Here is a 12,454-nt window from a genome sequence, read left to right on the forward strand (position 1 = left end):
GAAACTCAAAACACGATGTGCCGTCATTACCACTCACCGTAAATGACGCAGAAGCCTGAACGTTGAGAACAGGCAAGGTGTCTCGCTATCGCCTCCGTGTCAGTCGACCATGCCTAGATTGCACGCTTCGACAGTATGTTACCAAGATATTCATTTGAAAAGAGTTAGTGGCTGCGCCAATGGGCCCTTAAATTCGATGTCGTTGGTTCGCTGTAGTCGCATTTCGTTGGGCGCAAGGTGCAAAATATCCGAGGACACCTAAGCACTTCTTATGAGCTGTGAATGACAAAGCAATAATACCCACTTGAACACCGTTCAGCGGTCTTTCGGCGAGTTTTGCGATACGAGTAACGTGCCATATCGGTACGTGCTGCCGGAATCAGCAACGCCGCATGCCACCAACGTGCTTTGTGACGAGAGACCGAGGTCGGCAGCCGCAGCTAATCCCAGTCGGGGCCAGAGAGAGACGGACTGCGCGCTGGAGAGCGAGCGAGTTGTGAGGCGGCGTCGCGGCGATGCCCTCACGCAACGCCTGGATCGCTATCAGTGCTTCCTTTCGGCTCCGTCGAGGCGTGCGCGTGATGAGGCGTCGTGGGAATTTTCCTGCCGTTTTGCTGCTACAGACGACCGACGCCGGCTTTCACGCCCAATGTGCCATTTGACGCATCAAAAACACTCGTGCGCTTACACTTATGCGGACATGCGAACCAAAGGTGGTCGAAATGAATCCGGAATCTCCCACTACAGCGTGCCTCATAATAAAGTCATGACAGCTATCTTCTACGCCTTCGAAAAGCCGACGTTCAGTTTCGCTTCACGCGATTGTCCAGGCCGCGCTGCTATCACGACCAAGCTAGGCGAATCGCGCGAGGCGAAACCGAACGTCGGCTTTTCGAAGGCGTAATAGATGGCGACCCTGGTTCCAGAATGTTAAACCCCAGCATTCAATTTTATTTTGAAAGAGCCCCTGGCATTCCCATTCCAGCCCATCCGCTAATGACGCTTGATGAAAAAAGAGCGCTACGAAGACGAGGACGAAAGAACAACATGTACGACAGACAAGGCGCATTGGATCGTCGCTCGCTCCCATTCTTTCAGACATCTTTCTCAGCGCCTTTGACAAGTGTGTAAACAGCATTCTGAATCAGTCATGTGCTCCTTCTATAATGAGGTATGTCGATGACTACCTCGTGGTTGTTAACGACGTTCCAGGGTCTAGGCTAGATGACACTGTAGAATCGATAATTAACAGATTTGGAAATGCATCGGAGGCTCTAAACTTCACGTGCGAAAGGCCTTGTAATAACAGCATTCGCTTTCTGGACCTCAATCTCACGCTGATGAACACGCATGTCTGTTTCGAATACCAGCCGAGGTTGAACAAGCAGCTAATCTCATACGACACTGCGCATTCCAAGCTAGTAAAACGAGGAGTTGCAATGACTTGTCTAAAAGAAGCGCTAAACAAATCTTGCAGCCACAAAATAGAAATCAGTTTCAATATCCAAGTTTCAAGGCTACGCCTAGCCGGTTTCCCTTCACTACTGATCTCTAGCGTTTGCGACAAGCTTCTTCAAAAGATCAAACAGGCAAGAGAGGGCACTAACACAAAAAGGACATTTGATAGGAAGAGATTACATGTGATTCCTTATTGGCACAGGGTATCCCACAACCTCAAGAATGTGGCACAAAGGCACAGTATCAATCTTCTCTTCAGTGCACCATGTAAGCTGGCCAAGATATGCCCTATGATGACAAAAGCAAACCCGAACCATGCTCTAAGAAACATGCAGCGCAGTACACTGCTTGCAAAAGTAATGTCGTATACGAGATACCCCTAAGTTGCCAACAGGTTTATATCGGTCAAACCGGACGGTGTTTTAATGAAAGAGCGCGTGAGCACAATTGGGCCGTAAATAACAATGCGGGGGGCCATCTGGCAGAACACTGTAAACGTCAAAATTGCCGTCCGTATCTTCGCGACACCAGGTTTCTGGCATGGTCTAGAGATAGACTAAAACGGGAGATATTGGAAGCTTTTTACGTTGCAAAGGCCGTAGTTGGCCTTCAGTGACGCTTACCGAAAAGGAGATAGCTTTTCTGAAGAGATAGGGAGGTCGTGATGTCACGATGGGCCATCCTTGGTTGCATCTATTTAAAGTTCTGTTTCTTCAAAAAACATTTAGTTGGAAGTAGCGCCTTGTCTGTCGTACATGTTGTTCTTTCGTCCTCGTCTTCGTAGCGCACTTTTTTCAACAAGTATGCTCAACCAACTCGCCCACATCAAGCTTCTGCTGCTAATGACGTTGCCTGAAGAAGATCTCACCTCGCTGTCGGTGACGTCTCCGTCTTCTTCAATCATCGCCAGGTTACGTGGTAGGGCTGCGTGTGGATCGTTCACGTGTTGCCAGACAGGGAACGAGGGAACAGATACGTTAGCGCCTGCAACACGCTCAGAACTGTATGGCAATATTGTTCGATAACAACGCCTCGTTCAATCTCCCCAGCAGGCTGCACTGCGCACTTCAATATGCGTTATGGCCTTTAATAAAGAAAGAGCAATGCCTCGATGATGATGAGTTACTGTTGTGAATCCTAAATTGTTAGTGCGTACATGCGTCATGCACGAAAAACTATAAAAATAGGATCAGTTACCACAGAAAGCAAGCACCATATTAGGTGAGGTAATATGATCACTCTTTCAAAAACACTAGTCCGCTTGTCACGATTACAGCGTAACTTGCTTATGCGTGTGTGATCCCGCTAGATATTATTGAGCCCTTACTTTAAACTTTCAAGCGAGCTCTACCGCACATCGAATATTTCTTCCTCAACTGCCATGGTTGGGAAAAATTGGGTTGACCTTGGGTGCAGCACCAGCTTCATCCTTCCCGCGAGATATAGGTTCTCAATGCATGGTGTCCCAGATAGCATGGCGCAATTTTTTTTATATGAATCACATCGCACTAAGTAAACTTAGTACATGTTGTTCGCGGTCGAGTTGACAAACCACCAGTATTTTTCTATTTGGAATATAGAATTAGTTATTACAGGTAATTATCTAAGTCATTGTTTACTGTTCTCTTTAATAAGCCGTTCATGAAGAAGTTGCAGGCAATTATCAAAATAAGCTGGGATATTCTCAATAAGATAAAGTTAGCCAACTTAGTTTTTCTAACTGAGGAAAGAAAACGGCCGCAGAATATTAATAATGTCACGTGATTACTCAACCACCTGCGCCGGAAAGCAGCACCCTCAAGTAGGCTCGAAGGAGACGCGGGAACAAAAGATAACATGCGCATGCATTCTTCCCACAAACCTCCATGTGTTATTGATGTTCGTTTCGTACCAACACTGATGCGACGCGTTGAATAGGGCGCGGCACAGTAGATAAAGCGATAACTCTACCACATACTTTTTTTAGCGATTTCCAACAAAGTCTGCTTGACGGCGGTGCTTTCGAGTGCAGGTTATAGTCACTCTATATGCAGGAGCCACATACAGTAACTACATAGCGCAGGTGGGTGCATAACCGCGTGATATCAGGGCTTTTGTTTTTCAGAAGGGCCATAATTTTGGTTCGACGTTTTCCGATAAAGTTGGACGATTCCGATAATTGCATGTTACATTCTGATTGACGAAGTGTAAATAAGGGCAGCAAATACCGAGTAGGAGAATTATTTTAATCACCTAATTGAATGCCGGCAACAAGACGATATTACTGCAGGTTTGTCAAGGCGATCTATATTTTATTAAGAGTTCATGTTAGAAGAGGCATCCACAGTCACAGAAAGCAACCCTCTTTCTAACACGGGACCCAGTGGCGATCGATCCCGGGCTGTATGTGTGTTCTCTCGGAGGGACCGCATGTTGTTGTTACTCAGATCTTGGCGAATGGCTGTGCCACTGAGGTGGGGGATCTATGTTAAGCAGGGCATCGTGGCCTTGGCTTGAGCCTTCGCCGTTTTTCGAATGTCTGCGAGAAGTCGGCGTTCATATTTCTCCCTTCTACTCGGTACAATAGGTTAGGCGAAGATTACGAAGAAGCAACCTTACATATATTACGTAACAGCGCCCACCTAAGCGTAGGCAAATTGTAAAAGTAGTAAAAGCAGCAAAACTTAGTGTGCCGTTCACTATGTGCCTATAGTTTGGCATCTAGTATTTGCGCAGGAAAGAGAAAGTTACACAGTGCAGGAATTTCACGACAGAAAAACGCAGGAGACTCCCACAGTTAGGATGCATGCATAGCACAGAGTAAGAAGGGTCAATTTTATGCGAGTTGGTTATTCGGAGCAACCGGGTGTCCCGCCAGTGCCAGGGCTTGCCGGGGGAAACGCTGCATGATGTATAAGCAAACATATGTGCATTCATCAAACGGGAAAGCCAGTACAGTTGATCGCATCATTTCCTCTTCCTTGGATTCGCGCAGCGCACGAGTGAACTTTTCTTAGTGCCAGATTGATTACAGTTGAGTGCAGGTAGCGCCTACGTACCGGAACACACTGCCAAATTATCTGAATGGCTTCGCAGTCTCCGCCTGCCTGTCTGCTTTTTTGTTCTTTAGCCTGCGTATACAACTTCAATGTTATGTTTAATATTCTCGTATTCCGAACGACTTCTTTCTTTTTTTGCTAGGCAGCGACAAAATAGGTGAGGAGCATTTTTCCTGGAAGGCCCCGTAGGTGGCGCGCATATCTCCCTAGACATATATCCCTAGACATGTGCTTGCTGCGGTAAAGCTAGGGAAACGACGGAGCATATTTTATTAGAATGTGAAGACGTCTACCCAGCGGTCGATTTAGGCACCACTGGCCTCCTTGAAGCCCTTGGGTTCAGCGGGAGCAGTGGTAAAGCAAACAGGTCCGCAATAGACATTAGTAAGAGGCGATAGGAGGATTGGTGGAAGAAAAGTAGGGAAACGACAAAAGACGGAGACTTACAAAAGCACAATTCGCAATAGGGGATCAGAAAGTTTGGACGCGGTAGTTCATAGTGTTTTTTTTTTCTTTTTTCATTGGTTAACCTAGGTAGGATGTTAGGCAGCATAGTAGCAAGAGCTTGGTGGCGCAACCCACCGCCCCGTTCCAAAGGGGACGTTCATAACATCCATCCATCCATCCATCCACATAAAACTCCTCAATAAATATCTAAAGTAGTGCCATCCTTTGAATATTGTCGCCCTCCTCCTCCCCTGCGCTTTCTCTCGACGCTCGGCCCTCCCATTGGCCGAACGCCGCCGTGTGTTCTCGTGCGCGTTCACTTGTTTTTTAGCTTCCCCTTCCATCGCGGTGCCAAGCTTTGCGAGCGGCATACGCAGGCACCACGTTTCGCGCCTGCTTTGTGCTTGTTTAACGCAATTCCGTGTTCGCCATGCTGCGCCTCCGGGAGCAGCACGAGCGACAGGGACGGCAAGCGACTATTCCGTATTCCGTCTGCCAAACGCGATGCGGAACGGAGGAAGGTCTGACCTCGCAGAGTCAGGCGTCTGCTTTCAACCCACCGCAATGGTCCCGGCTGTCTGAGGTAAGCGAGCGATTCTTCACTCATCACTAATCTCAGATGCTGCCACTTGTATATGGCTTCGTTAGATTTTCGCTCTCGGAAGTGCTGCATGTTCACGCTGCGTTTATTTGCAACTTTCGTGCCCGACTTCAATTAAGTCGTCTTCAAACGCACGTGCGTTTTGTCGACTTGGTCTACGATGTGCGAACAGCACCTCTTGTGTGCGAACAGCACCTTTTGAGTGCATCGCCATACGTTACGAAGCGATTATTGTACGTAGGCAAACAGGTGCGCTGATGACCTCCCGATCATCGTAAGCCGTTATCGCTCTTTAGTGCCTTAATAATCTACGTCGAGCCGTTATGAACCGTGACCAAACGTACTCGGGCGGCGGCACCGCCCCGCGGACCGTACCTTGAAAGGGATATGCGATGCCGACACAATGTGTGTGTGTGTAGTGATTATAAGGGTGAAGGGAAGAGAGAAGTGCAATGCCGTAACTGTCTCTCAAAGGAGGACACCTCAACAGCACTGCACAGGGTAGGGGAAGTGGGAAGGAAAAGATTAAGAGAGAATGAAAGAGAGCGGAGAAAAAAAAGAAAAAAAAAGGCAAGAGGGTTGAAAAAGAAGAAGCAATGCGGGGCTTATAGCCGCGCTCTCAGTTGAGTTTCGACAAAAAAGTCGAGAAGGGCAGCAAACGCTCTCTTGGCGATGGAGGCGTGGGCTGCGGGAAATAGTAGTTCTGTCTCCGTGTTGCAGGGTAGACCCACACGACGATAGGATGTACAGAGCGCGGTGCGCTCAGCGTCGAACGATGCCGACTGCTGAGATAGCTTCACGCTATGTGTTCTCGTCGCTTAGTTAGCGTTGAAGCGAGACGCTGGGACAACGCGGAGAGCGTCTTTGCACAGTGTCTGCTAGTTCAGCCCCGCGTAGGGGGAGCCAACGCCGCTGCGGGAGGAGGAGATGGCGCTACCTTTATTTCATTTAGGAGCTGTGCCTGGACGCAGTGACAGAGTCTCCTCACAGTAGTCGGCCAGCGCCGCGTTGCTGGTGACGTCGTCCTCTCGCTTTAACGCCGAAGCCTCGGCGAACGCGGACCGGCCCGCCAGCACCTCCCGCAGCCGCGCATGCACCGCCACCGAGACAATCAAGGAAGGGCGCAGGTCAACGAATTTCTTGGGCCGCACTCGTGGCCGTTTCCACGTTATGGGCAGAGGGCGCCAGTCATGAGCGTGAAGCTAGGAAACCTTCCCAGTACGACCCTACCCTGGGGCGTGTTCGCAAGTTTGAGGTGTCCCTAGCGTGAAGCTTTCTATCCGCGTTATGTTGCGCAGTAGCCGAATCTACGTGATCCCTGCAAAAGCAGGTAGAGTCTGCTTACCGGGATGAAAACCGGTTATCGTGTAAACGAGCGATAGCTGGTCTCGTCCAGGGAGCCTAGTGCGGTCAACGCGCCTGCAAGGTCCTGGTTAACTCACCCAACCCGCTTGGCAGTATGCACTTAAACGTCAGGCTGAGTGCGTGTGACCTTCTCGCGTCGGGTTCACGCAAGCGAAGCTAAGAGATATGGGAGCGCGCGTGGAGGACACCCGCGTAGTTGTAGCCGTAGCGTTTTTGTACAATTAAAAGGAAATAAAAATGGCACTGTGATGCACTTTATGCACAAGCACACCGGAAAATGTGCATAGAACTGGCAACTTTATCGGAGAGACTTCTCCAATAAGAGCTTGAATGGCAATGTACCGTCTGATAAAATGACAATCTCTAATAAAACAGCCTCGGATTCTGCACAGTTCTGCACAAAAAATAAGCCCACGCCGTTGACTGTGAAAACGTACCGAATGTGAACGGTACCAGCAGATAGCCCAGGCTAGAGGAAAGGAGAGAAAGCCCGTACTCCCTGTGAAAATGTTTAAAGAGTGCGTTTCTAATTTCTTTCGCAACTTGTTTCGCAACTATCTTTTAGTTCACAATGAAGAGAAATATCACATAGTAGTAAAGCAAAACATCAATATAATCATTATTTTTATACTCTTGCTTGTTAGACCGTAATGACCTTTTTGGGCCAAGCAGCTTCCGAGACAAGCTCAACCATACCCGCGGTGTTTCACATGCACTGTATTTGAAACTCGCATAGGCGGTACCGCCAGATTTACCTCCAGGTTTTATTGTAAGAAATTCAACGCTTGAAATTTGTATTGTGGACCTCAAAGCCAGCATGCATCCATGTTGAGTGTTGGGGTTTTCTGACAACCACTGCGATCGGTGCACTTTTCAAGGGATTACTTGCCGACATGGCTGATGCTGCTATCTCGGCTTTGTGTTAAACATCGGAAACCTTTACGTCGATGGTAAAACAACATTTACGTCGCAGGGAAAGTTTGGTCAGAAACAAAATCCGCGGGTATCGATCGCTGCTAAAAGGTGATTTCAATGACGATTCAAGCTTAAAGGCTGCGGATGTATGGTAGTTACCGAGTCACCTAGGAAATATCGGCGATCGTTGAGAAAACTGCCTCATACTTGGTAAACTGAGACAATCAACTTGATCTGTGTTTTCGAAATTATGCACAAAAACAAATTTCTCAGTATAGGATCCACTTGGCTGCAGTGTTTTATGACCACAAAAGACGAGTTCAAGAACCTTAATTGTAGAATGTCGGCAAATCACCTTCGCTTCGCTATTTTTGCGGTGCTGTATGTGTGCTGCTCTTTTGTAACTTCTTGCGCCATATATAGTAACACTTGAAAGTTTCCCAAAGACGGATTAAAGGACTCATCTGGCAGATATTGCGTGCATACTCGTTAAATGCGATGCACATTGGCTAAGGCCGGCAGTCATATTCTCCTTCGGCTTAGGCTCTGGTATGTCAGTGAATTTGTCATTAAACAGAGCATGCCAAAACCACAACAAAAGGCCGACACCGGTATCACACAGAGAGCAATTACGCCTCTCCCCGGTGACACGAAAGGTGCATGCAAAACTCGAGGGCAAGTGACGTGCAGTGTGTCGAACCTCACTCATTGTCATACCTGATTCGCAGGCGGGAACAGATCGTCGTAGCAGTGTGTGCGCCAGTCGACCTTGCGGACCCTTCGTGAAACCAAGCGCCACACCGGTCGCCGCTAGCGGGGGACAAGGATCGTCAGCGGAGATATTGGGGGCAAGGGCACGAACGTGAAGTGAGATAAAGGAGGGGAAGAATTATAGGCAAGAAAATTGCGTATACTGATTCACTGCGTAAAGGGAACCGACAGGTGGTGTGGGCCCATTAATTCACAGGTGACTCCGATAATGAGAACAAATTCTATGAAATTGGTCGGAGCGTATACGGCAGAGATTAGCATAGATCATAGCATAGCAGAGCTTAGGACAGGCACCTATTCTCAAATAGAAAATTTTACAATCACGCCTTTCTCCAGGTAATAGAGGGACGCTAAATAATTTCGACTGATAAAGTATTCTTTCAAATGTGTTTTTTTTTCGTTAATTGAGGAATAATGTGCTCAATATGAGAAAACAAAATGAATGTCTAACTAAGTTTATTTTAATTTCGTGCAGGAGCCGAAGCGATGGTACGTCAGTGTGGTGCCACGGATTCCAATTTATTTTCTAGTATTCAGACGGTTTACCGCGGCGCAACAAAAGTTCTTGAAACCTGCCACGTACGGCCTTGTGGAGCCGAGCGTAGCTTAGCGATAAGCCAGGCCCTTGCAGGCGCCATCCACGACGTGAGCTGGTGCGGAAACTTCGCGAGCTTGCCGCCCGTCTTGCCTTCCTCGTTGCGTGGGCATCCTGGCATTTCGGTGTGCTTCTAATACAGACCGAATAGTTTCACTCTGCTCATTTAACACATCCGTCAGAAATACGGAGGCAAACAAAGTTGCGCGAGAAGAAGCTCAAAGCCACGCACCGGGCAAACGAATGAAAAAACGATTGGCTTTGTGTACAGGTGTTGTCTGTTAATTGCACCTCGCCTTTTTATTTTCTCTCGTATTGTTTTGCTGTGTTCACAAGTGCCTTTAGTTTACCCGCGTGATGCAAATTGTGGTGGTTGCCGGCCGGCCGTAGCTCTTGCCTCACTTATCGCTGAATGACTAGCTGTTTTTATTTATTGTGCTTTTTTGACGATGGCCTGCCTCCCGCCTTTTCGACAGTGCATATATTTCCGATCCATTGAATAAGACCACCCGCTCATTGCCAGTGTCCATGCTGGTAATCCGGCGTACCTGCGCTTGTTCGCTCATCATGTACATGTTGTTGAACTCGAAGGATGCCGGGAAAAGGCCCCGTGTCCAACAATGTTTAGCCAACTAAACCGAATCCGTACTGCTGGTGCGAAAGTTGCGCCCTCTTCGCATTTCGCTGCTGGGATCGCACCTCCACGGAGCTGGCGGCAATCAGAGTTATGTAGATAAGAGCCAACGAATCAGAGTCATGCACTGTACACAATTTATGAATATAACGTAAAGTTAACTGCTTATCTGAATAAATGGGTCAATACTGCTGAACACCTGTATTTCGAAGAGTTCAAGCCATGAAAGACCTACAGTAATGACTGTGAAGCATCAGTCCTTCAAATCGATAACGTTTTTTGGAATAACGAAGACTACTTTCAGAGTGCGCAAGGCTTTGGTGGTGGCAACAAAAAGTCCCAGGCTACGTAAACAAGGTGGCGGTCATCGGCCCAGATGAAAGCTGGCGTACAATGCGCATCACGAAAACGCTTCCCCCTACGTGGAAACTCAGGTAGCCGTGCGTATGTGAAAGCGGACATGCGAACAATGCGTAAGAACTGCCGGCTCACGTAGTACTGCTCGCCCTGTCCGAGGTCCTCCAGAATGGCAGCATCCGTGCGGCAGACGCTAGTGCCCCTGGGAAAACAAAGTCACGTCGATTGTCTAAAACATGACGTCTGTGACGTGTTTCATTGCCGCTTTGCTTACGGCGCATGCTGTAAGCGAAACTTAGCCTTCGAAATATGTTTTGCTTTTCAACAGAGGGGCGTTGCTGGGGCGCTGAATTGAACACCGCCTATTGCGCTTACTCAGCATGCACTACAATACTTACAAGTGATTTTTCTTTTTCTTTTTTTTTACAGTGAAAGTGTTCAACGCCAACTGCAACAATATTTTCAGCCGCATAAAAAGCCTGTAGTTAATGTAGGCAGAAAATAGCCTCCTCTCAAAATTGTTCGTGTGGATGCTAGGAGATGGCTCATGGAGAGCTAGCAAAATTAGATGTCCTTGATACCGAAACTGAAAATACCCCCCCGCCCCACCCACACACACATACACACACAAATAAGAAGACAAAACGCAATCACCACTCACTGGGAGTGACGCCTAACTCACAACGTAGGATTCTGCGGTAATGCCTCCAAAAAGGCTCTGAAGAACCAACGGCTGCACGGGGCGCACGGAAAAATATCGCAGGCAATGTGCTGGGACTCAGACGCCGACAACGGGGAACTCCGTCGCCCGAGCCCCCTCCGGGGTTTTCCGGGGAGGGAGGCAATGCCAAAGCCTTGTGGCTCCCCCCCAGAAGTGTCATTGTCAAAGTCCTGTTACCCACTTCATTTCAGGTTTATTTTGATACCGGTACCACACGGGCAATAGAAATGGTATTAACTTCCTAATGCTTTAGGATTTAATGTCATTTGCGTGTTGCCACACGGGCAAATCAAATGGCATTCGCCTTAAGGCCATTCATCACGGAAGGTGCTCGCCAGAACTCATTCGACTGACAAATACGTACTCTCGGCACCATTGCTTGCTCAGTGCCGTTTACGTAAATTATTTGAAACGATATCCTACTTAGCTAGAAACAAAATTCTCAGGTGTTTAAGCCATAGTGTGCTTATCTCTACATGTCACTAGACTTGAAAGCAGGTTCAACTTGTAAATGCATGTTTATATTTTGAAGATTACTCTTCTGAAACTGTTTATTACTCACCGGCGTTTGGGACCGACCCTTAGAGGAGGGCAGGGACTCCCAGCACCAGCAGCATTCACAATCAAAAGCGCTGAAGAGGACGACCCACTATATCGTTCCAATCCTCTACAATTACTTCCGGGAACGGAAAGGGCGACCTAATCCGGCGACCAAACAGCTTGTCACTATGGGCAAGTCATAGTACGTCTTGAGGCGGTCGACGTTGACAATGTCTCGTCCATGACGGCGCACATCTGAGGACGGTTAAGCGGGCTCGATGAAGTAGTTGACCACAGATGTGCATTCGACGACCCGGTAGGGCCCTTCATACTTGGGAAGCAGTTTTGACGTGAGCCGAGGTGCAGTGGAAGGGAACAAGAGGCACACAAGTGCTCGGGGGAGGAACGTGGGTGAAGAAGTGGTGTCACCGTGAACGACCTTCTGGCGCTCTTGGCCATTTGAAGTAAAGGCCCGCGCGATATCGCGACACTGTTCGGCGTGTCTCGCTCTGGCAGAAATAGGCGCTGTTAAAACGGCCAGCTGCAGTGCAAGTTTTGCCACCCAGTTGCGACTGTGGAGGCAACATTCCGGGAGCGTCACCGCCAACCTCTAGCCACGGCGTGACTAAGTCGACTTTGTGTCATGAACAATACACGCATCCTCCACTCTCCGTCACTTCAGCTAGGATGCGTTCGACGAAGCAGGCTTTGTGCTGAAACCGTCACCGTTACGCTGTAGCCTCATCGCCATTGTGACTGAAGGCGTTCGACGAAGCAGGCTTTGTGCGCAACAGCACAACGCCGACCTGATCTGCTACGGTTGGGGGAGTTGACGCGGGGGCGCCGACGCAGGCTCCTTCCCATGCACCGACCAAGACGCAAGACAACGGCTACTCGGAACGGCTCCGAGTTCTACGAAGCCCCTCTGACGTCGGCTCCGGACCATCGCACCGGTGTGTATGCGTGTGTGTGTGTAACCCGTCCCGGAGAGACGCGGCCTGTTTAAGATTAC

General features: G+C 48.6%; 1 protein-coding gene across 3 annotated transcripts in view; it reads right to left on the reverse strand.

Annotated features, from left to right (window-relative positions):
* LOC126535619 (uncharacterized) overlaps positions 1-12,454 on the reverse strand; it is a 381,164-nt gene that overhangs the window by 13,108 nt on the left and 355,602 nt on the right. For 2 of the 3 annotated variants that reach the window (XM_055073166.2, XM_055073165.2), the window contains exon 13: positions 10,317-10,383. In XM_055073166.2, coding sequence (XP_054929141.2) covers positions 10,317-10,383 — 67 coding nt within the window. Of the gene's footprint in view, positions 1-2,326; positions 2,383-10,316; positions 10,384-12,454 lie in introns of all 3 variants that reach the window. The other variant, XM_055073168.2, reaches the window with a different exon arrangement.

Source organism: Dermacentor andersoni, chromosome 7, assembly GCF_023375885.2.
Source record: "Dermacentor andersoni chromosome 7, qqDerAnde1_hic_scaffold, whole genome shotgun sequence".
Taxonomy (NCBI): Eukaryota; Metazoa; Arthropoda; class Arachnida; order Ixodida; family Ixodidae; genus Dermacentor; species Dermacentor andersoni.